At 40.4% G+C, this 26,953-nt stretch overlaps 11 protein-coding genes across 11 annotated transcripts; 4 read left to right on the top strand and 7 right to left on the bottom strand.

Annotated features, from left to right (window-relative positions):
• Nucleotides 1-97: 97 nt before the first annotated feature.
• Nucleotides 98-1,600, top strand: BATDEDRAFT_1224 (uncharacterized protein; the record flags this gene model as incomplete). The annotated part of the gene is made up of 2 exons (XM_006679702.1): nucleotides 98-1,253; nucleotides 1,290-1,600. Coding segments are annotated over 2 exons (1,467 nt in total), but the record flags the coding sequence as incomplete, so codon positions are not given.
• A 211-nt stretch (nucleotides 1,601-1,811) lies between these two features.
• Nucleotides 1,812-3,058, bottom strand: BATDEDRAFT_89594 (uncharacterized protein; the record flags this gene model as incomplete). The annotated part of the gene is made up of 1 exon (XM_006680125.1): nucleotides 1,812-3,058. One exon carries the CDS (start codon nucleotides 3,056-3,058, stop codon nucleotides 1,892-1,894), a length of 1,167 nt encoding a protein of 388 aa, XP_006680188.1. The 3' UTR covers nucleotides 1,812-1,891.
• A 26-nt stretch (nucleotides 3,059-3,084) lies between these two features.
• BATDEDRAFT_89729 (uncharacterized protein) lies at nucleotides 3,085-4,737 on the bottom strand (the record flags this gene model as incomplete). The annotated part of the gene is made up of 1 exon (XM_006680126.1): nucleotides 3,085-4,737. The coding sequence occupies one exon, from the start codon at nucleotides 4,735-4,737 to the stop codon at nucleotides 3,085-3,087; it is 1,653 nt and encodes a 550-aa protein (XP_006680189.1).
• A 466-nt stretch (nucleotides 4,738-5,203) lies between these two features.
• Nucleotides 5,204-7,700, bottom strand: BATDEDRAFT_20015 (mitochondrial processing peptidase). Its single transcript, XM_006679773.1, has 3 exons — nucleotides 7,646-7,700; nucleotides 6,992-7,264; nucleotides 5,204-6,505 (listed from the first exon to the last, which is right to left on the bottom strand). Exons 1-3 carry the CDS (start codon nucleotides 7,685-7,687, stop codon nucleotides 5,366-5,368), a joined length of 1,455 nt encoding a protein of 484 aa, XP_006679836.1. The 5' UTR covers nucleotides 7,688-7,700; the 3' UTR covers nucleotides 5,204-5,365.
• A 106-nt stretch (nucleotides 7,701-7,806) lies between these two features.
• Nucleotides 7,807-9,413, bottom strand: BATDEDRAFT_12487 (uncharacterized protein; the record flags this gene model as incomplete). The annotated part of the gene is made up of 3 exons (XM_006679752.1): nucleotides 7,807-8,246; nucleotides 8,322-8,848; nucleotides 9,109-9,413. 3 exons carry the CDS (start codon nucleotides 9,411-9,413, stop codon nucleotides 7,807-7,809), a joined length of 1,272 nt encoding a protein of 423 aa, XP_006679815.1.
• A 360-nt stretch (nucleotides 9,414-9,773) lies between these two features.
• BATDEDRAFT_25926 (uncharacterized protein) lies at nucleotides 9,774-11,317 on the bottom strand (the record flags this gene model as incomplete). The annotated part of the gene is made up of 7 exons (XM_006679849.1): nucleotides 9,774-9,884; nucleotides 9,966-10,078; nucleotides 10,155-10,302; nucleotides 10,355-10,528; nucleotides 10,604-10,751; nucleotides 10,822-10,988; nucleotides 11,156-11,317. 7 exons carry the CDS (start codon nucleotides 11,315-11,317, stop codon nucleotides 9,774-9,776), a joined length of 1,023 nt encoding a protein of 340 aa, XP_006679912.1.
• Nucleotides 11,318-11,844: 527 nt separating this feature from the next.
• On the top strand, nucleotides 11,845-12,517 carry BATDEDRAFT_89596 (uncharacterized protein; the record flags this gene model as incomplete). Its single annotated transcript, XM_006680022.1, has 1 exon — nucleotides 11,845-12,517. The coding sequence occupies one exon, from the start codon at nucleotides 11,847-11,849 to the stop codon at nucleotides 12,378-12,380; it is 534 nt and encodes a 177-aa protein (XP_006680085.1). The 3' UTR covers nucleotides 12,381-12,517.
• A 311-nt stretch (nucleotides 12,518-12,828) lies between these two features.
• BATDEDRAFT_25928 (uncharacterized protein) lies at nucleotides 12,829-15,669 on the bottom strand (the record flags this gene model as incomplete). Its single annotated transcript, XM_006679850.1, has 1 exon — nucleotides 12,829-15,669. The coding sequence occupies one exon, from the start codon at nucleotides 15,667-15,669 to the stop codon at nucleotides 12,829-12,831; it is 2,841 nt and encodes a 946-aa protein (XP_006679913.1).
• Nucleotides 15,670-16,753: 1,084 nt separating this feature from the next.
• On the bottom strand, nucleotides 16,754-18,443 carry BATDEDRAFT_89598 (uncharacterized protein; the record flags this gene model as incomplete). Its single annotated transcript, XM_006680127.1, has 6 exons — nucleotides 16,754-17,296; nucleotides 17,373-17,490; nucleotides 17,592-17,746; nucleotides 17,830-17,907; nucleotides 17,995-18,119; nucleotides 18,236-18,443. The coding sequence occupies 6 exons, from the start codon at nucleotides 18,441-18,443 to the stop codon at nucleotides 16,994-16,996; spliced, it is 987 nt and encodes a 328-aa protein (XP_006680190.1). The 3' UTR covers nucleotides 16,754-16,993.
• Nucleotides 18,444-18,910: 467 nt separating this feature from the next.
• BATDEDRAFT_89923 (uncharacterized protein) lies at nucleotides 18,911-23,067 on the top strand (the record flags this gene model as incomplete). Its single annotated transcript, XM_006680023.1, has 6 exons — nucleotides 18,911-20,121; nucleotides 20,206-20,883; nucleotides 20,968-21,139; nucleotides 21,210-21,299; nucleotides 21,417-22,033; nucleotides 22,158-23,067. 6 exons carry the CDS (start codon nucleotides 18,911-18,913, stop codon nucleotides 23,065-23,067), a joined length of 3,678 nt encoding a protein of 1,225 aa, XP_006680086.1.
• Nucleotides 23,068-24,572: 1,505 nt separating this feature from the next.
• BATDEDRAFT_12467 (uncharacterized protein) lies at nucleotides 24,573-25,986 on the top strand (the record flags this gene model as incomplete). Its single annotated transcript, XM_006679747.1, has 4 exons — nucleotides 24,573-24,776; nucleotides 24,878-25,003; nucleotides 25,092-25,302; nucleotides 25,373-25,986. Coding segments are annotated over 4 exons (1,155 nt in total), but the record flags the coding sequence as incomplete, so codon positions are not given.
• Nucleotides 25,987-26,953: the final 967 nt, after the last annotated feature.

Consider the following 26,953-nt stretch of genomic DNA (forward strand, 5'->3'; position numbering starts at 1 on the left):
TGTTATGCAATATCTACAACTCGATCCTCCATCTGCTGAATCTGCAAGTCAAGTCTCTCCCTCTGATGACCAATTCAATCAACTGCTGCATGTCTTGGGTTCCATTGTTGCTGTTCTTGCTGTTCCGCCTCATATCATTCCTCAAGAGTTTCTTAAACTCATGGGTGCTTGTCGTAAATCCATGTCACATTTGCGCATTATTAAAGATTCTGTTCCAAACAGGTTTATTATGCTTCTCAAGTTTCGTTCTGCAAGAGCTGCATACCGTTTTTATGACAACTTCAATGGCAGATCTTTCAATTCATTCGAACCTGAAATCTGTCATGTCGTATTCATCAAATCTGTCGAATTCGATTCTCCTGACATTCCAAAATATGCTTTCTCGCCTGCTTCGCCAGATCCTGCTTTATTACTCAATTCAGAATCTTGTACTCTACCCAACACCATAACAAATTCACAATCCATTCAAAACAATCTGTCACCATTGCTCTCCGATCCTCAAAAATCATCTTCCTTGTTAGAATTGCCCACTTGTCCCGTGTGTCTAGATCGCATGGATTCCTCTGTCACTGGTCTTTTAACTATTGTCTGTCATCATACTTTTCATTGCAGTTGTATCATGAAATGGGGTGATTCCACCTGTCCTGTTTGTCGTTACTCTTCTACAAAAGAATCAGACTCTCTTCATCCGTCTTCCTCCCCATTGAACGAGTGTTCCGATTGTGCATCTACAGAAAACCTTTGGATTTGTCTAATCTGTGGCAGTATTGGTTGTGGTCGATACTTTCAAGGTCACGCATTCAAACACTATCAAGAAACAGGCCATGTCTATGCACTGGAATTGGAAACACAACGTGTATGGGATTATGCTGGCGATGGATACGTGCATCGGTTAATTCAAAACAGAACTGATGGAAAACTGGTCGAATTGCCTGCACCTTCTAGCTCGCTGCATTCTTCCATCAATGGTCTTACTCCTCATTCCAACGTGTTGGGTCCTGTCTCGGCTTCCCCTTACTTTGCTGCCGATGGAAGTGTTCCTAGTTCAAGCGCAGGCTATATCTCTCATGTACTTGGCAGACGAGCAATGGGTCTAGATACTCTCGATCCACACTCCATCATTACTGTCCAGGATGCTGCTATTGCAGAAAAAGTAGATGCACTGGGTCTAGAGTACTCGCATATGCTACAGTCTCAGCTTGATACGCAGCGTAAATGGTTTGAACGACAACTTACCAAAATTGAAAATGCAAGTGTAGAGCATATCTCTTTTCTTGACCAAAATCTAGATACACTGCGCGAAGCATATCGACAGACATGTGCAGAGAGGGATTCGCTTTTGAGTGTAGTCAATCAGCATGTACGTGAAAAAAAGCAAACGGATCGCAAAATGGAACAGCTATGTGATAGGCTAGGTGCGCTAGAGCGAGATACGCGCGAGGAACAGGCATTGAATTCCGGCTTGCAGGATAATCTAGTCAAGCTAAGAGCAGATTTGGAAGCAAGTCTGCATGCTGGTTGTAAAAAAGATGCATTGATATCAGAATTGCAGGAACAAGTCAGAGATGTAATGTTTTATGTGGAAACACTACAAAAGGTTGACAGTGGACCCTTGGCAGACGAATTGAAACATGCAACGGTTGTGGGTGTTGCCGACGCTCCCATACCTTCTGGCTCAAACTCATCTATACACAGAAGGCAAAAGGGTAAAAGAAAATAAATAGCCAACTCTATAGAGCATACCCATCCTTTTAAATCTGGACAGAATAAATTGTATTGCCTACCCCAACTTTATCAATAATCAACTAGTTAAAATAGACAGAATTCATTTAAAAGTATTCAACTGTATGGCCTGACACATTGAGGGCTGTTTTAATCCATGTTTGAATCATCAAGAATCTCTTCTGCTGCGTTTGCGATCCCGAGAATCGCTACGATGCACGGCTCGGCGATGTGCAGGAGAAACGGATGAGTCAGGGGAAGGCTTACGACGATACTCACCACGATAACTGGATGAAGATTCAGATGGTGATAAGGAGGGTGATCGTCTTGAAAGACGCTTACGAGTAGCTCTACCAGGTGGGCTACGTGAGCGAGGAGATTGAGAAGGTGATCGACGACGACGATGGATACTTGGTGATCTGCTGCGGCTCGTGTTTAAACCATGATTGCGGTTACGAGACCGATCAATGCTGCGAGATCTACTACGGTCTCGACTAGAACTCTGACGATAATTACGAACACGATCCAAACGATGATTCACACTACGGGACCGACTACGATCATGAATACGGCTTCTACTTTTGTCAATGCTGCGATCTCTGCCTCTGTCAATGCTGCGATCTCTGTTTCTGTCAATGCTGCGATCTCTACCTCTGTCAATACTGCGATCTCTACCTCTGTCAATACTGCGATCTCTGTTTCTGTCAATGCTGCGATCTCTACCTCTGTCAATACTGCGATCTCTGCCTCTGTCAATGCTGCGATCTCTGCCTCTGGCAATACTGCGATCTCTGCTTCGTTCTCTATAACGATCACGACTCTGATTTTTGTTACGATCAGTATCATTTTTAAAAGGAGCACCTGAGCTAATAGAACGATCACGACGATGTGGAGAAGTCGACCGAGTTAAATGATGACTGGCAACACGACGGACAGAACGTGGACTATGATTTGATCTGTTTTGAGTACTTTTTGGGGAAGCGCGCCTTCGATTGAAAGATTGTTTTTGGCCAGCATCACTGGTATCAGTCTCTGATCCACTCAAAGAATCACTGGATGAATCACTGGATGAACTGCTAGATGAGTCTTGACTGCCACTTGAATCAGACTCGGAGTCGGAATCTGAAGAATCCGAGTCACTATCGGACGAAGAATCAGAGCTAGAATCAATAGCTTGTTTTTGCTGCAGAATCAACTTGGGTGCATTCTTGAGATGCTCACGTAGATCCTCAGTCAGTGAACCTAATCCAATACTGGTAAAATAATTGATTGCAAATCGAGTGTTTTTGGGATTGTCTTTTGGGAAAAGACCGTCAAAAGCACCACGTAGAGCCATACCACCAGATGTAGCAACAGTAATGGTCATAGTCTTGTAAATAGTCTTTCTCGTAATTTTTTAAGACCAAATGACTCGGACAAATCCTGAAAAATGGTTTTAAGGAAAATACGCGATGATGCAGTGGTTTCGGCTTCAGTAATTCGCACAAGAGCAAAAACCTGCCATGTCAAAGCATCAGTAGCGAGCAAATGGGAAAAGTACTTGGCAGTGTTACGCAGTCTATTCGTCTCAAATCGATGAATGGTTTTGTAAGTTTCTTCAAAAGCCTGCGCAAAGCTAGAAGCCCATCCTTGATTAATACGGCAAAATCGCTCACCAAGCAATCCATAGAAATTAACATAGGTACGCTCCTGACTACAACACTCGATAATCATGTTGCATAGTTCAATTTCTTGCCCTGATTGAATATTGAGCTTCATGAGCTTGTGTGCACATTCCTCAAAGTTGAGACTCGACATAATGGTAAGATAAATACCACGACGAAGATTAATCAGATTGGTATTAGTCTCATCTTGAATCACAAGCTTTTTTTGAGCATCTTCAAAGCCTGCCTCTGCCTCCTCTTCATCTTCGTCACTGCCATCTGCATCGCTTGCCGAACCAGATCCGGACTCGTCAGAATCATCTCCAAGAATCTCTCGTTTCATAGCCTGGTATTTTTCCTCACTGTCTAAAAAATCTGGATCTAGTTTGAACACATTGAGGATATCTTCAGTGACTAGCTCATCTGGAAGACTGACCATGTGAGTGATCTGATCAGCTTCTTCCACAATATCAAGTCCTTCAGGGATAGCCAGATTATCTTTGAATTTATCTTTTCGTACTTGAAACAATACCTCAATCATGTACTGGGTACGCTTATCGATTTGACTTTCGTGCAGGATACTACGGAACCGCTCAAAAACAGCATTGGTTGCTTTGGGAGATTCCTCGGTTAAAAATGTACCAACCTCACGCATGAATCCAACAGCCACTTCAACCGAGTCATCTGTAGGTCTTTCAATTAGCAAAGTAAGGATCTGCAAAGCGATGATTTCGTTTGCCACACGATGGTTCACCAAATGGGCGATAAATTTGCTGGAAGCCAAACAGACTGTCTTATCACTGCGACGGAACGCACGACGAAACTGGGCCAAAAGTCGATTAAGCAATAGATCACCAATAACAGGAAACTTGGTATTCACAACAGCAATCAAACTGGCATAGACGGGAGTAAAGGGCAGAGAAGCAGTTTGGGCTTTCATAATACTTTGACACAGTAAACCTCTCCCACGAATAAGATTTTCAGAAAAAAGCTCTGGGATAATGTTCTTGATATTAGCAACGCTGACTTTGTTGACGAGACCATTAATGCTTTTTTTGAGAGCTTCCCAAGTCATACGCTGGTAATCTTCACTTGATCTATCAGTGATGGAAGCCTGCAATGCCCTAAGTCTAGCCGGAGGAATGTATGCACCTCCAGCTCTACCATAAAGTGATGTCTTGGATGTAGCAGTTGGATTCTGACTAATTAGAACAGACTTGTGATTTTTAGTGTCTGGACTGCTGTTGGGAGTAGGACTGCGAGCATCTCGGTTGGAACGAATTTGCCTTTTATTGTCGTTGCTGAATGATGTAGAAACTGGACTCTGAGGAGACCTCGAGTCAGAAACCACCGATGCAGTGGTGGTTGGCATTGCTAGATGAGTTGTGTTGAGCCAGTCAGTTCAAACTCAACTCTCCCGTCACGTGAATTATTCCACTTTTGACATTACAGTCATATTCACGTAAAATCAATCATTTTTATATCTTGTTGCTTTTGAATATAAAATGATTGAGTGATCGTTGTGTTTTCTTAATGAACATTCTCGACCCAATATAAGCACAATGATCATCATATAATACAAACTGCTCTTTAACACTCATACATTGTATGACCATCAGACTTGTCCAAATTCAGACATCGAGTTCAACTGTTGTCAAACTATTGTTGTATTCTAATCTTACAGATACGCTCGCGTTCTAATTCAAGAGAACATCACAAATGACAATCATCAAGAAACCAGTCAACTAATGAGTTCAATGTTGTCCTGTCAATTTGACGCCAGTCTACAACACTGACTATTTAATATTTCAACACTTTGTATTTCATTTTACGTGAATACGGCTGTAAACCAAAGAAACAAAAATATTCATTCAACGGCCTGCAGCCAATTTGGAAAGATGTGCCGGCTGAAATGAAAAGCCAAACAAGTGAGTAGAGTAATTAATCGCTTTATATATAGAGATATATAAAATAATACCCAAATGTGAAAACGTATGCTACTAGTAAAGGATGGGTGCCATAGCAGAGCGGATTCTGTTGTAATCTTGTAGGGCCTCAACAGGGCCATATCCAATCACTGCAACTTCACGATCGTAGATGTACTTGGAAGACACTTTCATAACATCATTAACAGTGACAGACTCGATCAAACCATCAATCTCCCATGGAGTTAATCGCTTTCCATAAACAAGCATTTGACGACCAATGTCCTCTGCAATAGGAGTGGTACCATCAAGAGCAAGAAGCAAGGAGGTCTTGAGCTGATTCTTTGCACGGAAAACCTCTGCCTCGGTTATGTTGATTGCAAGGCGGTGCCATTCCTTTTGAATGTAGTGCACTAAATCGGAAAGGTGCATGAAATTTTCAGAAACTGCATAAACACCAAACAGACCAGTATCCGAGTACGAGGTGTTGAATGACATGAACGAGTTGGCAAGACCGTGCTCGCCCACCTTCTGTGCAAGCTTGGATGACACATGTGAAGCAGCACCAAGAGATCGATCCCATGACCCAATAATGGACTGAGCAACGAGGAGTGGCCAGTAGTCAGGGTTGGTCCAAGAAACACCTTCAACAGCAAGAGCAATGTGTGCAGTAGGATGGTTGTCAAAACGAGCCTTGACATCTGAACCAATAAAGGGGGTCTTTTCGGGTTTGGTTTTTTCAGGCCCAGCTTTGAGAGATCCAAAGTGCTTTTCGGCTAGCTTGACAAGAGCATCGTGGTCAACACCGCCAGCAGCAGAAAGAACCATGCGGTTGGGCTTGTAGTTTTCAGAAATATAATTGACTAGATCCTGGCGAGAAATGCTCTTGATGTTTTCGCGAGAACCAAGAATGGTGCGACCCAGAGATGATCCCTGAAAAGCAGCACCATGAAGCAAGTCAAAAACGACTTCTTCCTTATTCTTGTCAACTTCCTCGGACTCGCGCAAAATCACATCACGCTCACGCGAAATGGCATCTTCGCTAAGAGTTGAGCCTTGGAGAATATCAGAAAGGATTTCAACAGAGGTACCAACATCACCAGCAAGTGCCTTGGCGTAGTAGACAGTTTGCTCACGAGAAGTATATGCGTTCAAATGTCCGCCAATATTTTCAATCTGAGATTCTAGCTGCAGCTGTGTGCGGGACTTGGTTCCCTGTATATTTGAATTAGTCAAAGTTGTAATTGAGTCATAAATTAATAAGTCGTGATCAACATTGAAAATTGATTGGACAACATTGTTGTAAACTCTTTAGTTCACAGGTCTTCAATGACTGACATGAAGACAACTGTTGCATTCCTGCAATCTTGTTTTTTTGAATTGCAATTCAAAGAACGAGTTTTTAAAATACAACAGTGGAGTTTGGCCGACAACAGTTGAATCCAATGCGGATTACAATGCGTTTGGTTTCAAACTTGGTGATCGTAGTGTATGACTATACCAAAAAGGGAAGATTCCACACAAACCATTCCAGTTCAAAACTATAGTTTGTACAATGAATGTTGCGTCTATTGAAGAAGCAGTCAATTTGTAGTAACAGAGCCAAGCGAATATTCAACCATTGTCTATTTTAAAGCAAAATAGCGACCGCAAGATAATGCAAGTGGTTCATTTTACATGAATGTAGCTAATATAAATTACCTTGAAAGCCATATGTTCTAGAAAGTGAGCAGTGCCATTGGTTTTTGCAGTTTCAAACCGAGAGCCAGCATCGATCCATACGCCCACCGTAGCTGTCTGGTTGTTGGGGTTAGATTCTGTAGCAACAGTAAAGCCATTGCTAAGACGGGTGACCTTGGTCTCTGGCACATTAGCGAGAGATGCTGGGTACGAGTACTTTAGCTGATCAGCGCTAGGGGAAGGACTGGTAGCAATAGCAGAAGAATAGTTGCGAGACAGTATAGTGCGCTGCGACTAAGCCAACAAGATTCCATGAATTTATCAATAGATCAAAGTTGTATAATGCAACAGTAAAAAAGAGTTAGATTTGCCAGGAGTATTTGTTGGGTTTAAAGTGAATTCAAGGAGAAAATCAAGCCAGTGTAAAATAGCAGCAAGAGCAGCAACATGATTGGCAAGAACCAGACACTCTTGAGCAAGTTGTATTTTAACATGCATTAGTGAACCCAATGGCATAGCACATGCCAAGTCTATCCACTGACGTTTCAAACAAAACAACAGAACTGCAACATCCTTCATTCTTGGACTTTCAACCAGAATCATTGTAATTTGTGGAAACAGAAGATTCAAGCAAGAAGAGTACAGCGGTATAATGGGTATGCCATGTTAACACACCTTGGCAGCAGCAGCGGTCTTTACAGCCAACGACCTGATCATTGGTATTCAAAGTATGGCAAGCAAGAAATCAATGTTTTCTTTGGTCAATTAACGTAAAGAGTGCATTGATCTATATCACGTGACTGATATCAGTTGTCTTTATTGGACTGCAGTTCACATCAATCCAATCGGATCTTCAGACTAGCAAGTGAATTCGTGATCCAAACCGGATATCCATCTGCTCCAATTATCTTGCCTGGATCCTTGTCTTTTTCTGCTTTTCTCTCCTCTTCTATTGATACACTTTTGGATCCTTTATAATAAATGCGCATGTACTCGCAAATAAATGCTGGAAAATCATCCCGTGTGATGCTGGCCCGAATATCCCTCATTAGTCGCATTTGGTATGCAATATTATGAATACTAAGTAAATGGCACCCTATTGTTTCGCGTGCATGTATCAAGCGGTACAGATAGCTTCTTGTATGGTTCTTGCAAGTAAAGCATACGCAATCTTCTTCAATGGGTCTATGATCCCGCTGATATTGCTGGTTACGCAAACGTAATGCTCCTGATCTTGTAAGTGCATTCCCAAATCGTGCTGTTCTAGTCGGAAACACTGCAATCATATGTTTTTAAACACAAAGTCAGATATTGTCAAGTGATTACTTTTAAAAACACTTGCTTCACTTACCACAATCGTACATGTCTACGCCCAAAGCAGAGCATACAACCAAATCTTCGCCATACCCTACCCCCATACAATATCTCGGCTTGTCATATGGCAATAAATCTGTGCACAGCGAGACAATTCTCCAAAACGTGTCTTTGGATTCCCCGCCTGACAACCCGCCAATAGCATACCCATTTGCATTGCGTTTGGTCATCTCCTGAATACAAGTTCGACGCAAACGCTCATCTAATCCACCTTGTATTATTGGAAACAGGCTTTGTGTTTTAGGTTTGGCGTGGGCAGAAAAACATCGATCTAGCCAGCGAATACTACGCCACATGGCCTCCTCCACTCTTGGTCCTGTAACAAGCGACGATACAACATCGTCAAGTTGCATAATAATGTCGGCTCCAATTGCATTTTGAATCTCAATTGAATGTTCAGGTGTCAATAACGTCATTGTCTTTTCATCAAATGGTGACATGAATTGAACACCTTTTTCAGTAATCTCGGATAGCTCCAATAGTGATACCATCTGGAAACCGCCGCTATCATAAATTAAAAGTGGAAACATACGGTTAGATACAATAACAGATCAGCGTGACGAGTAAATTGGAAACTGTCATGATCAGCCAATATTGCTTCAATGAGCTTGAAACTCAGTAGCAGAAATGGTCAGATCGATTGACTCTATCCAGTAACTAAAAGGACTATTCTGACAAAGCTATACAACAAATCAGAGCTGTATCCTCAGACAACAGCAGTAACCAACAGTTCAAATAAAGCAGAATTTATTTATACAAACTACCTGTCTGTCAGCATGCCCCGATTCCAATTCATAAACTTGTGAAGTCCACCCACTTTATTCAACACCTCTTTTCCTGGCTGTAATGCCAAATGATAAGTGTTTCCAAGAATAGTATGGCAATCAAGCTGTTCCATTTGCTCAGTTGTTAAACCTTTCATGCATCCAGATGTCCCGACAGGCATAAACATGGGAGTATGGGCAGTGTAATGTGGTAGTCGCATATGTGACACTCTGCCCTTTGTGTATGAGCATTTCGCCTGGATATCAAATATGAGTGGAGACTGGTCTTTATCATTCGAGTCCATGGCTTGTTGATAAAGTTTGGAAATTCAATTTTGCTGACATCTCAAAAAATCCTTGCAATCATCATATAATACAAACTGCTCTTTAACACTCATACATTGTATGACCATCAGAGTTGTCCGAATTCAGATATCGAGTTCAACTGTTGTCAAACTATTGTTGTATTCTAATCTTACCGATACGCTCGCGTTCTAATTCAAGAGAACATCACAAATGACAATCATTAAGAAACCAGTCAACTAATGAGTTCAATGTTGTCCAGTCAATTTGATAAAAACTGATTGTTTATTATATTTTGACTCTTTTATTTGATGATTCATTTTATATGAATACAGTTTGAAATACTCGAGAAATATGTTTATTTACCACAAAATGCTATTCTCCATATCCAGGTTGCTGTACAATCCCATCCAAGCTTCAATCAAAGCCACTATATCCAGCTCTCCATTGGAATTAAACAGTTGAAACTGTCTCTATAATTTTCAATGATATAATAGTTGGTAAATATATCTATTGATCAGACTACAGCAAGATATTAAATTTGAAAAATCTACCTGCTGTGAAAGTGATTGAATTTTCAAGGCAAGCTCTTTGGAAGGATGCAATCTAAGCTGATCATGGTCAAGGGATTCCAGATTGGATTCAGAGATCAGCTTATGTGTAATGGCTGTTCAAAATCATAATTAAAAAACCATGTAAGTTGTGAATTCGCGCGGTTTCAAAAGTTGGTCAATACAACTCACGTTTGTACTCTGTTTTCAGCCAGCTGATCAGCTGTGTCGCTACTTGTAATGTTTCTTGTGAAAGACTGGCATGTGTTTGTACAAGTCTTTCAACATCTGATGCGATCGCAGCTGGATTTTGCAAATGCTTATCTATACGAATCTGATCCTGTATCGTGAATAATACAATTGTAATTTAGATTCATGTCCCACACCACTACATTAGTGTGCTGGAAAGCAAATCTGAGTAGGCATTCAAAAATACTTGCCAATGTATCTTGAAGAGTAGTGGCCAATTTTTTAAACTCTTTTCCCTGCTGTGTCCATGATTTTTGGTTGTTGCTCATTTGAATAATTGAATTAAGCAGCTCATTGGTTTGCAATAGTGTCTGTGCCTATTGTAGTGATAAGGTCATGAAATTAGCACTGATTTTCATATAGTTCTGCATCAAACAAGACAATTATATTACCCTGGTGAGTTTGAGCTGGAGTTCAACAGGAAGTGTAAGAGGAGGAGTATAAACTGGAGGTATAATGGCACGACCATCATATGTAGATTCGATCTTAATCTGATGGCTTAGTAAATCTGATGTGATTGCCAGTATCAATCTTTCAAACCTATTGATTTCAACAAGTTGATTAGCATTCTAATTTTATAAAACAGTATGTATAACAGTGTGGTACAAACCGATCACTGCGAACATTGTCCAAGTCCGATTTTCGAAATGTAAGACGAGCTAGTGCAGGTAGTTGAATAGCACGAGTCTTTCGCAGTGCATCCAATGACTTGAAAACAACCAGACGAAACTCTTTGGCCTGCAATAAAGTAGTGGGTGGATAACAATCTGTGAATCTCTAGTAAATGCAATACCAAAATAAAGGTTAGCACTGGTTTCAAGGTATTTAGACTAGCCATCAATATGAGCAACACCATGTTGATATGTTTCAATACTGGAAATAAACTGTTTTGTACAAGCTAGCTTGTAGCCCAGTAGTGCTTGGGTTGGTTTCAGACTCTTTACCTGCAGTGATGGTGGATCTAGAGCAACAACAAGATAATGAAGAATATGCTCCCAAAGTCGGCCATTGGAGGTTTTTCCAAAAAGTTTAGCAGATGGATCCGAAAGATTAACCAGGAATGGACAATTCAACAGAGTAAGGGATGTAAGTATAGCTGAATGCATTCCAAATTGGATTCAATAGTGAAACTCGAATCCACCATCAAAACTGCTATTCACGTAAAACATATTTATCTCGCAGTGACTGTCGCTACTCTGTTTTGAAATATGTAATGGTTAAATATTTGTACTTTTCTACTAGAGATCAGCCTTAATTCAGACAACGTTCATTATGAAACTGGCTGTTTGCTATACAAACTCTTGTTTCATTTACGTGAATACGGCGGTGCAGTCCAATGACAGCAACTCGCGAGCTTTGAATCTTTAGTTGTCCAAATGTGGGTTCCTAATGACTACACAGCCTGCTCAAGTAATACATGGATAATTGCAATAATGCGCTGTAGCCATTTGGTCATAGCAGGGGTGGAGTATAAGCAATGAATGGATAGCAAGTTCCCATAATGTGCAAACAGCTTCACGCCACAAAACAATCAAATACCAACAACGATCAAAGCCACTTTGCTTCATATCAAAGCGTTGTGGTGGATATAAAACCAGCTTGTTTCCATCTTGTTGTTACTCCAAATTCTGCAAAATGGTCAACGTCTACTCCTCTGTCGCTGCTCTCGCTCTGTTTGCCAACTCTGCTGCTGCCAGCACCAAATGGTCTGTCTGGACAGATGCTGCCTGCACAGCTTCCACTGGTATCTCACAGACTCTTAACGATGGTCAGTGTTACTCTCCCACTGATTTCTGTTCCGTACTTGGTTCCAACTCCACCTCGTGTATTGAAAAAACCAAGGCGATGGGTATGGTCTCTTTCAAGGAAACTGTTCAAGGATCTTTGCTATCTATCATGTCCTACAACTGCACTGGATGTGGACCTTGTGCTGGCAGCGCAGTCCCCTTCCCTTGTGGACAATGTATTTCTACAGGAATGTTGATCGGTGCTGGGCCTAGCGCCTACTTCAAAGCGGATTGCTCTGCTACTTCTACTACCATCCCTACTGGATCGCCTGCTGCTGGTGCTGCCGGCTCCTCAAAAAGCAGCGGTGTGCGCTCCTCTCCCTTATTGGCTGGCGGTGTGTTTGTTGCCACATTAATCACTGCATTCGCCATGGTGCTTTAGTATCTGTAACTGCCAACGTTGACCTCGATCTCTGAATGTTATCCAACCCTTGACATACTGTTGACTATGAGTGCTCTTGACACTTGAGCTATTTTTATCTTAAGCCATAATTAAAAATGTTTTCTCAATTTCATTTCAAATGCTGTTGGTTCAATAACCACTGTCGAATGCCCCGAGCATGCAACATTAGAAGCCACATTGGGTGTATTTGGAAAATGTATTTATTAGATTGTTGACCAGTACTGTTGACCATTGTATGCAATATCCACTCTAAAACAAATGAAAATCTGTTGTGAGCGGAATGAGACACGTGGCAATGTGGATTAAAAGGGTGAAAACAATGGATCACAAATTCACCAAAATTGCCCATATTGAAACCCTTGTCCATTGAACCAAGTAAAAATGCAACATGGGCTGAAATGAGTGCACCGGATACTATGACGCATAATTAAACAATTGAAGAATTCACCATAGTAGCGTGTTGGCTACCATCAGTAAAAGTAAAATGACTAGCTTGTAGCGGTACATTGCAATAACTTTCAGTGGTTGTGGCTAATCTACCTTGAGTAGTATACATCAGAGGTGTTTTGTATAAAATCGCACTTGACTGTGGAGATGATATACCTTTGGGAGAAATAGATTCAGCTGACATTCTCATACTGGTTGTAATCATATCAGGCAAAAGATCGTTGCCATCTTTGGTCTCTTGAAAAGACCGAGATGCCATACTTGGTGCCCAGTCATTTGTCATTTCATGAGTGCTAGAAAGTTGATTTAACATGGACGCACCAACACTCAAGTTGCTTTGAGTATCCACATAATCATTATGACTAGTCCTGAGTTGGGTTCTCGAGGAAGCTGCCAAAAACCCATTTCCTTTTGGTGTCGAGATTAATGGCAGCTCTGTTGTGATATGTGGTAAACGCGATGCTGGAGATAACAATGCGCTGCTTGTCGCAGGTATTTCAGCCATACCAGATATAAACCCATGCTGTTTCTTATTGTATACAGTAGACTCACTGGTGGACGCATGTTCAGTCACTAGATCTTGGATGGGAAGCAGCGATCTCGGTGATTGTAGTATAGGTTGTAGAGTGCTTGAAGCACTGGGCTGAAAATTGGACTCGGTGCTTAAAGGCATGGAAATACTGGGTGCATATGTAAAAGAAAAGCACATTGGAGTACTTTCTACCAGTCCATTCGTGGTATTCATGCCAGGTATATTTGAGTCTGATCCAAGTTGTTTTGCCACAGTGAGAAACATTGTTTCCGAGTCATAAGGGTAGCTTATACTTTCTTGAGTGCACATCTCTTGTGTTCCCTGTTGATTGCCTATCTGCATTGGAAATGGCATGTTCAAAAACGGCTGTACAGATTGTATATCTGTGGATACACAGTGACTCTTGTCAACAAAATGCGCTTGCTTTGCCGACTGTTTGAGTGGAGAATACGACCCACTTACTAAAGGTATTCCAAGTCTCTGCGGCTGATTGGGGTTTGAAAATAAAAGATGTGACTGTCCAGCCACAGAATTCAACTCTTTTTGAGCAGCCATGGCTGCTGCTCTTGTTTGTTTAAGATTCTTTTTTGGACCCTTGATTCGATCCTTGCGAGGAACATCAGTGCATGAGAGCTCAATACCGTGAATTACACAGCGATTACAAGGTCGTTCATGGCTGCATTTTTTACATGCCTTGCGACAATTGATGCATGCGGTTTTTACCTGATCGCGTTTCCGCTTGTTGGCTTCTTCGGTAAGCTTTAATCGAGCCAAATGTGCTGCATACAGTTCTGTAGAACCATCTATCCACAGTGGGGTAGATGTGGCTGCCGTAGATGAAAGTTTATACTCTGCTCCAGAATTGGAACTGGTCGATATTTTCATTGCAGTAGTTGAGAATGATGCATTGTCTGATTGCGATTTGGATGACATTGTGGGTGATGCAATTGTAGAATGAATCATATCATTTGTAGATGGAGTTTGCTCAAATAACTCAGCAGAGACATTGATGTCATTCCTCTCATTGCACTGCTCAGCCTGAAAGTCGCAGTGTTGGGCATTTTGTTTCTCCATCACAGATTGATCCGATCTTGAAACATGGAGTCGTTTGGATGCTCGTGATTTACGTCTTGGTTTACAAGCTTTGGAAACTACACCATCGTCTGTATGAGGTGTGATGAGGGGCGTAGGTGAAGGCTGTCGTGAATTTTTTCTGGATAAAGTCTGGGAATTAGCCTGGTTTTCATATGCATATATACCGGTTGAATCCATCATGCTTTGGTGGGCCGCATCTCTGTAGGCATTGACTGAGTGGATTGAAATGGGAGGCATATAGGCTTGAAATCCATTAGACATTGATTCATAAGGGTAGCCAATCAAGGTTTGGTACTGGGATGAAGGCAACAGAGTATGAGGCTGCAGTTGCAATGGAATAACTTGCTGAAGCTGTGATGGATGATGAACCGCATCTTGATATGGATAGATATTGGTGGGCGATACTTGCAGTAATTGATGATGAAAATCAACCCCAATCTGTGCATAATGACTGGTGGGAAACCCAGAATTTTGATGTGGAGCATACATAATCTGTTGGGTTGGCTGCTGTGCGTAATACTGTTGGGAAGGCAGGACAGCTGATTGTGCACTCAAATGAACAGCATTAGATGGAGTATATACGTACTGCAATGGCATAGATGCAGCAGTATGCATATATTGGTTTTGGTCATAAACGCTGTTTGAATGAATTATCTTTTTGGAGTTGGCATTGCAAGTGCCACTATCTGTATTGGCACGAACACGCTCGATTATACGCGGCGGAGACGACGCGACCAGCTCACCAGAAGTAGTTGAATTATAAGTTGCTTCAGTAACAGTACTCACTGACATTACGGGTGATATAGAGGTGGATACAAGGTTATCCGATACCCTATTTTGCTGTTGAGCAGTGTTTATCGCATAAGAAAGATAGGCTGGGCTTTGATGCAGTGCAAACTGATGTTGAATCTGCGGGGTCACTTGGACAGAATTGATATCATGTACATTGGCAGGCTGGTGATGGTATTGAATGTGCGATAGCCCCAGCTGAGTATATCCTTGAAGGTGTTGTTGGGAAGGGGAAGATGAATGAAGATGCAACAATGATGGCGGAGGAACAAGAGGCAGGCGGTGTTGCTGAGAGTCCATGTCAATAGCAGGACATAAGCCCGACAGATTCTCAGCTATACTCTGACCACTGTGTGATGCATTTTCTGTCTCTGCACTTTCTAACAACAAGCAGTGAGTGAGCATTGTGTTTCAATTACTAAATATATATAATTAAGCTGGTATAGATCTTGACGCAATGATGTAACAGTAGTAATCTAAATCAATTGGATCTAAATACAGAGTACAGTTGACATGGAAAAATAAGTAATCTGAAATTTCATAATGCACATTCTATTTATGCTAAAGACAACCCAATAGAATACGGTGTAGTAGATTGCAGATGATTTAAATGTAAAATATCAACTTTTTAAAGATCTGTATGTTATCAATGGTGTTGGTTTAATGGAAACGGAATACCTTATATATCTATTGCTCCGCAAAAAATACTTTGGTATAGCTGAATGTAGGGCCGACGAAAGCTGAAAGTTTGAAAGTTGGATGAGTAGCAAGAGATAAATTCTGGCGGCCAGATACTGTGGCAAAATATAATTAAAAGTTCAAGGTGGATTTAGTACAGCCTCCCAAACTACAAAAATGCGAATAAAGCAGCTAGATAATGTGCAAAAAAGGGGGAGAGGCATAGTGAATATTAGATCCCATCAACTGACCGCATAAATATAGACACTTGTTGAATCTATTGCAAACTCAGCTCCAACACGAGTAAACAGATGTGAGTTGGAAAAGCATCAGATGGGCGGAGAATATGTTTTAATCTATTAAGGAGGAAAAAGTCAAGTCGAGTGCTTGTAGTTCAATATATAGACATGTGGATGCCACATTTTTTCCATAATTCCGACATACTACCATCGAATACTCTCGACAGACGCGTCCAGCCTCAAAACTAAATTTTATATGGATATTCTAGTTGGAATGTAGTAAATGGCTAAAATAGGCGGAGTTTTGGGTTCATGCAAAACGAAGTCGAGGAAAGGCTACTGCGAATACAGCCGAATAAAAAGCAAAGGTTGGTTTGGATATACATGACGCTGGTATTTTACCACAAACAAATATCATACTTTTGAGCAACAACCATCTGGACCTCTGAAAATTGTATTTTATCATCATATCAAGAAATTAGATTGTATTAAGTGCTAGTTAGAGATTGAAAAATCTAGACCAATTCAATACATGGTATTTCAACTAAATAGCAAATATATTACTCATTAGATTCAAAATAAACTATGACAGTCTGAATACTTTATTACCAATCCAACCTTGATCATTTTATATAAAACCAGCACATGTGAATGGAAATACAAGATGTGTATAATGAAGAGTGTCAATTTTACATGATGATTTTTCTGGCACTAAAAGCTCTTTGATATCCATCTTGTACAAGCGATTACACATGTTTGAGTATCAATCTTGTTATTAGTGCAGAGTTTAGCAGTCCTTTTGCATTTTTCTTTCAAGTAGACATCTGTTTTCGTTTCGCAGAGCGCGACTCCACTATTTGCTCGTCACCAGAATTCGACATACAATCGGTATCAACCTCGTCTTTATCTTGGGTGAATTGGTCGCGTACAGGTGCTGAATTTTCTTCTATTGATTCTCCATGATTATTTACTGTTTGGTCCTGTTGGTGCTCCAATGTAACAGGCCATGGTGTAGTGCACTTGTAGCAATTGCGAATTGCTCGGTCCCCAAAAACTTTAAAAACACAGTGTTGATGTAATGCAACATTACATTCGTTATTGGCACATTGCGTTGTCTAGTATTTTTAAAAATCAATGCCATGAGCTAATGAATACCAAGCATGATGAATAGCATAATTTGGAAATTCTTACATTGGTGGTAAGAATCTGGAAACAAGACGAACATTCAAAAATATCTTCGGGGTACTCTTCCAACAGATATGGACGCAATTCAAAGATGGATCTAACTCCAAGAGTCAACTTTCCATTTCTGCAAATCAAACATTCATGATCCCAATTAATTACCTTGTAAGCACCAATATACCAGCGTTATATATCAAAAATCAGCAATTAAAAATAAATGTACCATACCTATCTAGTAGCCAATTATCTTGAACCAAGCGAGAAATAAGCATTTCTGCGTTTTCTTTGGTTAGTGCAGGTTTGACATGAGATGCAGCTCTTAATGCCTTTAATGAAGAAAGCTCATATAATCCATTGGATTTTTCTACAATCAAAAGCTCAATCTAGATATCGTATAAATTAGTATGATGTTGCATTCAATTGATAATCCATGACTATTGCAGATGGTGGTGCGAATACAACATACCATCTTTTTGAAAAAGCTGACTTCGCTAGGAGTGTAGGCAGCAGCCAACTGTGCAAGTTCATCGGTATGAATATTGATCTATATCATATGCAGAAATAGAATGAATGGTGGATGCTTTGAACGCATAATGAATACAAAAATCATGACTATTATGCTATTATGTACCAAAACCAAAGTGTCTTTGCCAGTATTTGGATCAATACCTCTCTTGACCTCTAACCCTACTTTGTTTCCTAATTCGGCATTGATCTGGTTTACAAAAGCTGCAAGCCCAAGCATACTTGTTTTTTCTAGATCATTGGCATATATTTAATGTTTAAAAGTGAATCAGATACAAGAGTAAACAAGTTGGTTAGCGGTATATTAAGGATTTCAACTGCTGAATAAATGCTCTAACCAAAATTACCTTGCTGTGCTATCTTGGTATACAGTTCTGTAGCATCAGTAACAGTCATGACTTGGCGAACCATTAAACCTTGCAGAAACATGCGATGCACATCTCCATATGTGGATTCATTTGTTAAAGTATGTTCAGTAATATCAGCATGATCAGATTCTATATCCACATCAGCAATGAGTGAAGAAGCAGAGCGAGTATATCCAGAAACACCCATGATAATAAAATGTTAAACTTGAACTTGAAAACCATTCACGTAAAATCAATCATTTTTATATCTTGTTGCTTTTGAATATAAAATGATTGAGTGATCGTTGTGTTTTCTTAATGAACATTCTCGACCCAATATAAGCACAATGATCATCATATAATACAAACTGCTCTTTAACACTCATACATTGTATGACCATCAGATTTGTCCGAATTCAGATATTGGGCTCAACTGTTGTCAAACTATTGTTGTATTCTAATCTTACAGATACGCTCGCGTTCTAATTCAAGAGAACATCACAAATGACAATCATCAAGAAACCAGTCAACTAATGAGTTCAATGTTGTCCAGTCAATTTGACGCCAGTCTACAACACTGACTATTTAATATTTCAACACTTTGTATTTCATTTTACGTGAATACGGCCTGCAAGTTGGTCTGTATATAGTTATTGACTGGCTGCTACTACTATAATGTTGACTACTGGAATCACCGAACCACAGCCAATTCTAGATCAATTCACTAGTCCAACTCGCTCTAAACAGCGCACTGCAGTCTTTGGCACTCCAGGCGCTTATCACAAATCCGCTCCTCATATCGTTTTTTTGATCGACTTGGCTGGCCTTGTTCCTACAACTAACAAGGCTGCATTCAGCAGTACGGAGCAATTCAATCAGTCTAATATCCAAACTACTTTGTTGGCATCTGTTCTTAAAATCCTAGTTTATTTCCATGTTCATATTAATCCAAACCTGACTTGGGGTTATGAAATCATTAATACTGCTACTTGCAGCAGTCAATCGAGCGAATTAGCTGACCGATGTGGCCCAACTGCTGGGCCATACTCATCTACCATGGCCGATAAAAATGGTAGTTGCCATTCTGAAAAGTCCATTTTAGATTTAGGATCCGAGGCAATTGTTGGTCTCAACAATGCGATTGCCAAACACATTGCAGCACATTCAACACCAGCCACTAGCTCATCATCCAACCTTGTTCAGATTATAAAAGTATGCAAAAGACTTCTGGTTCAAGTTCCTTGGCATAATGGCCCAGCAGGAACATTTCAATCTCCTCTAAAACCCACATTAACTAAACTCGACACAACCAAGGGGAACATCAAGAACCGATCTTATCTTTTTATTATTTCGCGAATTCCGTTTACAGCAGCCGACCTTGCCAAATCTATCGATATGGTAGATCCAGAACTTGTCGCATCTGCAGAAACACAGGCTGGATTTATGTCTATTTTGATGTATGCCAAGAATGAGTTGGTGTCCAAGAACATTTGGGAGGATTTTGTCGGACGACGTGTTGCTGTGTCGTGGATTTTCCCGATGCCAATCAAACCTAGTTTAGATGGATACAGAATCCAATCAATGGTTTTTGCTGTTGCAAGGAGCTATGGTGGATCTGTAATGACGTTTTCTGAATTGCTGAGCACGAAAAAATGGACGCAGTCATTGGAATCCATGCAATTGATATATCCGAGAACAGTTGAAACTGCACTTTCAAGGCAAGTAATTCAAGCCAAATCAGAATTGGCTTTGATTCAAGTTATGCAAAAACCGCTTATTCCTGTCGGGTCGCTTAAATATCCTTGCCTACTTACAACACGGGCCATGTGCACTATTTCTGGATACAATATCAAACCAATTCTGTTGAAATTCACAAGCATGCTAGTGTAGGTTACGTATGCTTAAATCACTTGATGTTTTAAATTGATGGCTAAACTATACCTTTGTTACGATATTATTTTATTGCATAGTTCCAACAAAACTGCATCCCCATTTGACACATCGGTCGATTCTATTCAATGTGCAAAAACAATTCCGTTAAATCGACTTGATAAAGTCTTTTTTTCTGAAGACAAGTTTTTCTGTGTATGTCAGCAACTTCCTAATGATCAAGTTCTTGCATCTACGTCTAAACTTTTACCCGATGGTAGTGATTTTGAAAAAATTGAGATTGAGGCGGATCTACTGATAACAATGCTGGACTATTTTCAGTCTGCATTGGTTGTGTCTCTTCCTATGAAATCGCAGTCTAGTTTATCCAACAAAGCGACTTCTTGTGAATTAGATAACCCGTTTGAGAACCCATTTGGAGACGTGGCATCTGATTTACCATCAACCAAAGTAGATACATTTGAAACACGTACGGCAGTTTTGATTCCATTCATGTCTTGTATGTTTTTATGCCACATCATTTGCAAAGATCAAGAAGAAATCTTTTTAGAATCAACAGTCGGAGGTATTTTGGATAAAGAAAATGACGCAGTACATTTGGCTACTGATGCAAGTGTAGATTCGTTAGTTTGGAATTGGTTGCATCCAAAGAATGTTTCAGTTTTGTCAGATTTTTTAACAAAAAGTCACTGGACATACGAGACTGCTGATGAACTGCGCCATATGCTGTTTGATCTATGGTCACCCAACATGATAAGGTATAGTTTTGTTTACAGATGCGCGGTGGATGTTTGCTGACTTACAATCTAATGTATCTGAATTCTGTTTTGATTGGGTCGCAGTCAAACTCCACGCAGGCAACGGTTGTCTGTCAAAAAACCTGTAAAGGCAATTGTTGAAGATCCTGAAATAACAGAACCAGATGTTCCAACAGTGGCATTTGACTTACCCATGACAATTTCTGGCGTGCTGTCAAAACTAGTGTATTGCTACTATGATGTTTTATATGAAAAGGTATGATTCGTGATTGAAATTTTAATGATTGGGCACGAATGAGTGGTTTACATTTAGTTCAATTTGATAGACAACACTGTCCCAGCTGATTGGCGATCAACTTCCATGTATATATAATGCACTTATTGGCCTCGTATCTTCTGATGAGAGCATGGACGCGGTAGGTTGATTTTATATCTATATCATGCATTACTTTGTGAATATACCAAGTTCAATTTGGCTATTCGCTTTACAATTCTAATAACTATAACAAGTAATACTTATTTTATGCTATTAGACTGAAATTCTGTTAAATTTTTATCAAGAAAAAATACTGCTATCTATTCAAGCACAAAAAAAGCGTCATCAGCTTCTTCCGTCACAGTTGTCTGAAATCTTTTCTTCATCAAAGCCCATCAATTTAGTTAAGGATGAGTTGAGGATAGAAGAGATCTCAGCGGCAATACTATGGGCCGAGCGATTAAAGAATCAATTAGAATCCCATCAAAAGCAAGATCTAAAAAAAGTACAGGGCGAGATTCAGTGCCAAGCACGACAACTACGGACTAACGAAGCCTTGTTGCAAATGACATTTTGGATGGAGTGTTTGCGTATTCATATTGATACAGGACATCCTTTGCCAAATATGAAACTTATTGAACCGGAACCAGCTAAATTTGGCATAAAAGGAAAATCTGGGTCAAAGTCCAAAAATAAACCAGATATTGCTGGGGTAGGCGGAAAGGAGCGACGAGAAGAGATCGTCAAAGCAATATCAGAGCAGATGGATCAGGTGTGTATCTGGTCGGTTTTGAGCAACATGAATACAGAAACAGCCAAAGGCATACAACCGGCAGATGACCGACAAGGCAATCTTCTTTGGCACAGTTTTGTCGCGCCTGTAGCAATTATGTTGTAAGTCATCAGTTGCTTGGTTTGGAAGCAGATATTCTGGTTTTTCGTAGCATTGTCTTTTATAGCACAATCAAGTCTAATATACTTGTTTGGCTGGGGTTATAATGCATTGGCTATATATAAGCTATCAAGAGCTATTGCCTGATGTTGTGGAGCTTTTGATTACCAAAGTAGGAGGAGATGCTACAGAGCAAGTATCCCAAGCCGAGCCAGTCACGCCTTTTTTTAAAAAAACAGCATCTTTATCCATGTCAAGCCAAGCATCTGCCAAGCGCAGTTTGGACCATTTGAAGACGGAAAAAAGTCGTCTCAAAAAACGGCCGAGTTTAATTGATATGTTCAAAAACGTACAAGAGGATTCTCACGATGGTATCATGAAAAAAAACATGGGAGATCCATGTGACGAAGAGCAAGTGTATCGGGGTCATTGGTTTCGATCTCGATCTGGAAAAGAAAAACCAACTCATATGGTAAAGACAGCAACAGCACCGTCGCTTATTAGTACTGCAAATACAATGACTGCTCGATCAGCAGCATTAGCACAGCGTAAAACCCGATCTGTATTACGGAATCTATCTCGACGACAGATTCAAGTTGTACAAACTGGTGCAAAAAAATCACGGACAGGGCAGTCAATATCGATGAATGCGGTTGATATAGCTCAACCTAATACCGATAGCGTACTGAATACGGGCAAATCATCAGATTTGAAGCAACAAGCTTCTCATGGGAAAATCACACTGGATGAGTTTCTTGGAAAGTTATCCCATCCAATAGATGTTTCCAAGCCAAAAACAACGGCTGGTCCATCGGCGTGTATTACATTGGTACCATCAACTCCCATGTCCAAGCGCACGTCAAAGCAGCAATATATATTTCCGAAATGCGGACTGAAATGGCAGACTGAAGGGCTCAATATATTACCAAAGGGTCACGAGAGCAGAACTGAATTAGCAGAGACTGCCGCTATATTCATGTCACCAAAAAAACGGACTAAAATGATATGCAAGGATGCTGATGTGTTTGGAGAGTAAATTGCCGCCATATCCAAGTAAAATGGAGGGCTAAACAAGGGTGTCTATAATAAACAGCCATTTTAAGGGATGATTGGTGTTGATGTACTGACAGTGATGAGTTTGACAGCATAAAGCAGTCGAGTTCAATATCTGGACTAATGCATGAATTTGGGTTTAAAGTGGGATCGTACAATGTATGGCTGCGCCAAAAAGGAATAATTGTGGTTCAAAACTATAGTTTGTAGTATAAGTGGAAGTTGTTTATTGGATTGAGAATGACTATTAAATCCAACTCTAACGAGTACAACGAATACCTAGCATTATTTCCAAACAGTTGTACAGAAAAGCACTTCATTTTCATAATTGTATTTTGAAATTTCAAGTATTTCTGATATATGACGCATGATGACAATTTCTTATTCCATTGTCGCTGGCTGCGATGAAAACAATTCTTGCATAAAGCTCATTTGACCACTTTTGTGATTGAGTTTTATTCTTGTGACAACCAACACCAAATTTAGTGTTCTTTTGGAACTCGAAGTTTTGGGAGTTGCATAATGAGCTGTTGATTGTCCAATGAATTACCCACTTCCACAGCACCGCTGCATCGTCCAATAGGGACATGTAGGGTCTCACAGCACCGTCGCATCATCCCTTATGACAAATGGCAATATTGTTTTCAAGCCTTGGCCCTAGCTTGAATATTGTGCTCGCAATTTTAATAATAGACTCATTTCGTGTTTTTGGCCCACCATAAATGTGTCAGATGATGCTTCATCAAGATGGATTCCACCTGTTGCACTGCTATATCAAGCGCATGCGTTGCCAAATACTGTCAGCCTACTGTAATTGGGTTGCTTGGTTCAAAAGTGTGTTTTGAACTATCGGTAGATTGTATGTTGGCTTGAATGACACGAGCATCTATCGTGTCTCGTGTATCACAGCGACAATCTAGTTTGCTGAGTTTGGTGGTCTCGATTTAATGCGAGAACTTGTAGGCTAGATACAGTCTGTGCTAGTCTAAAACGACAATGAAATGTCTAAAAAACCTGCAAAGATCAATGCCATCAAAATGGTTTCAAAACACGGCAAAATTAGGTTGAAATATAAATAAACATTTTCTGCGTTCTCATTCTTTTGTCTTGTAAAATCAAATCCACGAAACAGTTCGGCTTGAATTGATCCAAAGTATATAGCAGTCTAGCCACTCGTTTCTACACCGATATCATGTTTAAAGTCTTTGATAGACTTCATCAACGCAAACCCATGGCTGGGTCAACTATCCAAAAGGTAGTAGTCTACATGAAACTGCAATTCATCCACTGGACTTTCTTGAGCACATGGCTTCTGTTTGCACTGGATAGTACATGCTATTCTGATTGTCATGGTCTTTAGCTTCATTCATGCAAACCATGTGTTACTACATTGATGATTTCCATTCGTGCATGCCATACACATGTATGTGTCTGTAAGTTTTACTAATCCTTTATGTTGACAATTCTTGATATTAGCTGTTAACCACAAAGACGGTCGGATTCTTGGGCGGTTTTTGCTTGCTTTTCAATCAAATGACTGGTCCTGCCATTCCATTCACCAGTGCCAACTTCCAAGATCCTGGGTGGTTATTCACTACAATCATGTACTTGGTCTTCTCTGTCGTATCCGGCTTCTCTGTGCTATTTCTAGTCGAGGCCATCAAGGTTATTCCCGGAAATTCAAATTTTCAGGTATCGACAACTAGTATTTCTTTACACCATCATCAGCACTATCCTGTCTAACCTGTGATATTTTACATTGATTGTTTCCTACTTGCTGTGATGGAACATAGGGTGACGTTGAATATGGCACAATTATAAATTTCTACTTTGGCAAAAATCTGCACTTTGTTGCTCAGCTTGTCCTCTATGGTGCATTGCAATCCAATGCAATACAATGTATTGTTCTTACAGCCCAGGTGAGCAGTGTATTTTACTGGAATTACCGAAGCTGGTCTTTTGATGCTTACTTTGAATTTCTCTTTGTTGTTGACTTTGGAAATATAGGCTACAGACAATTTACTCATCAGCTTATTCGGTAGTACATGTGGCCTATCCTTTTCGAATGGATGGATGTGTGTAACCCAGCAAAGTATCTATGTTCCATCTCCGTTTGAAAGCAATCTGATGGTTTTTACCTTTGGACTGCTAGTTGTTATTCTATTTTGCCTTCCCCTTAGTTTCACCGACATGGACAACAATATTATGTTCAACATCTGTAAGTTTTCATGATGTTGATACTATGTTCAACTATTTCAATCGATTTACCCAATTACTCTCTGCAATAGTAATGGCCATGCTTTCGATTGCACTCGGCACTTCCTGGATATACTCGTCATTTGTTACAGGATTAGATACTCGCCGTGTTCCTGCTGTAACTGGACTGACTCTCAAATACGGCCAAGTCGTGGGCACAGTATTACTGAATCTAGGAGCAACTACTGTTGTTCCCACCTGGATCAATCTCAAGCATCGGGACGTCAGTGTACAAAATCTGGTGTGGATTGCTATTGGTGCATCAACTGCCTACTACATATGCATTGGTGTTTTGTGTGGTTTGGGATTCCCCCTAGACGAGTCTGGTAACTTGCTGCATTCTTTGCTGTTAGTTGGCAAGCCAGAACTGGTTGCTACCATTTCCATTGGCGTGTTTGCGTATGTCATGCTTTTGCCTTCGGTTCCTGTGAGCTTCATGGTTTCAAGAGACAATTTGGTTCAAAACGAAGTCATGTCCAAGCAATCTGCATCGTTCTTGTCCTTTGTGCTTCCGTGGATTCTGTTGATTCCACTTCAAACCGGTGTTGTCATTTATGATTTTCAGACGTGGATGTCGCTATTTTTCACTGCCACAGCAAACTTTGTTATTCCATTTCTCATGTATTTCAAGTGTGTGGAGTTTCGTCGTAACTACAACAAGAAGCGTATTTTAACTCTCAACCAAGTTAAAATTCTTCGTGCCATTCACAAAATATCGGATAAAATCAATCAATACATGGATAAACGCGCTAGCCGTCTTACAGGGACATCTTCTCAGACCATGCCTGAAATTCAGATTAACAATGTGCCTATATGTGCTCCTATACCAGATACTTTGTCCGCCATGAATAGTGCCACGTCATCCTTTTTGTTGTGTCCTGGCTCTAAACATTCTGATTTATCTACCGTCTCTAAACCTGGACCTTCTGAAAAACTCTCTGATATCCCTGCTCCATCAGTTGACGAGCCTTCCCGACCACTCACGCCATGTCCGCTTGGTGCCATATCTGATCGAGATTCGCATACATACTCACTCGCCATATCACATGGAAAACACTCGGATGATATCAGCCAGACATCTCGTGATGCTCAAGTTGTATTACGACATGAGTTTGCAGTAGATGGCACACCATTTGTTGATCCGGCTGATCTTGGGCTCCCTGTATCGTTTTTCCAAGATGATATTCCTGATCCTATATCACCTGAAGAATTGCATACTCATTCAGCTCTCCATTACGATCCACATGTAGATCATCTCCATACACCGCGAGGATTATCACAAATGCTTTTTGGAGAAAGACCTCGTAGCCCGATTGGTGTTGGCGGGCTACCTTCGATCCACATTATACCTGAAAGTCAATCTGATATAGGAGAGCATATTCAGCTTCAAACCAAGAATCTGAACAATGAAATTAAACCAGTTTTGGAAGGAGATTCAGGTGATAAACATATGCTACCAGGTACCAGCGGTGCCACTTTACTGGGACCATTCCGATCACACTCTCCCGACCATCTTTCTGTAAACGTGGTTTCTTTTCGAAAATCAGGAGACCAAAAGTCACGGCCTCATTCCGAAGATTCATCGTGTTCTTTTCCACATGAACGCGAATATA

The sequence above is a fragment of the Batrachochytrium dendrobatidis genome, assembly GCF_000203795.2.
Source record: "Batrachochytrium dendrobatidis JAM81 unplaced genomic scaffold BATDEscaffold_8, whole genome shotgun sequence".
NCBI lineage: Eukaryota > Fungi > Chytridiomycota > Chytridiomycetes > Rhizophydiales > Batrachochytrium > Batrachochytrium dendrobatidis.

What these genes read in the sequence shown, in the direction of transcription:
- BATDEDRAFT_20015 (XM_006679773.1), bottom strand. Translation starts at nt 7,687, where the DNA reads ATGATCAGGTCGTTGGCTGTAAAGACCGCTGCTGCTGCCAAG. An exon ending in AGACCGCTGCTGCTGCCAAG is followed by an intron (nt 7,265 to 7,645) that starts GTGTGTTAACAT and finishes TTGTTGGCTTAG; the next exon opens with TCGCAGCGCACTATACTGTC. An exon ending in TAGAACATATGGCTTTCAAG is followed by an intron (nt 6,506 to 6,991) that starts GTAATTTATATT and finishes TCAAATATACAG; the next exon opens with GGAACCAAGTCCCGCACACA.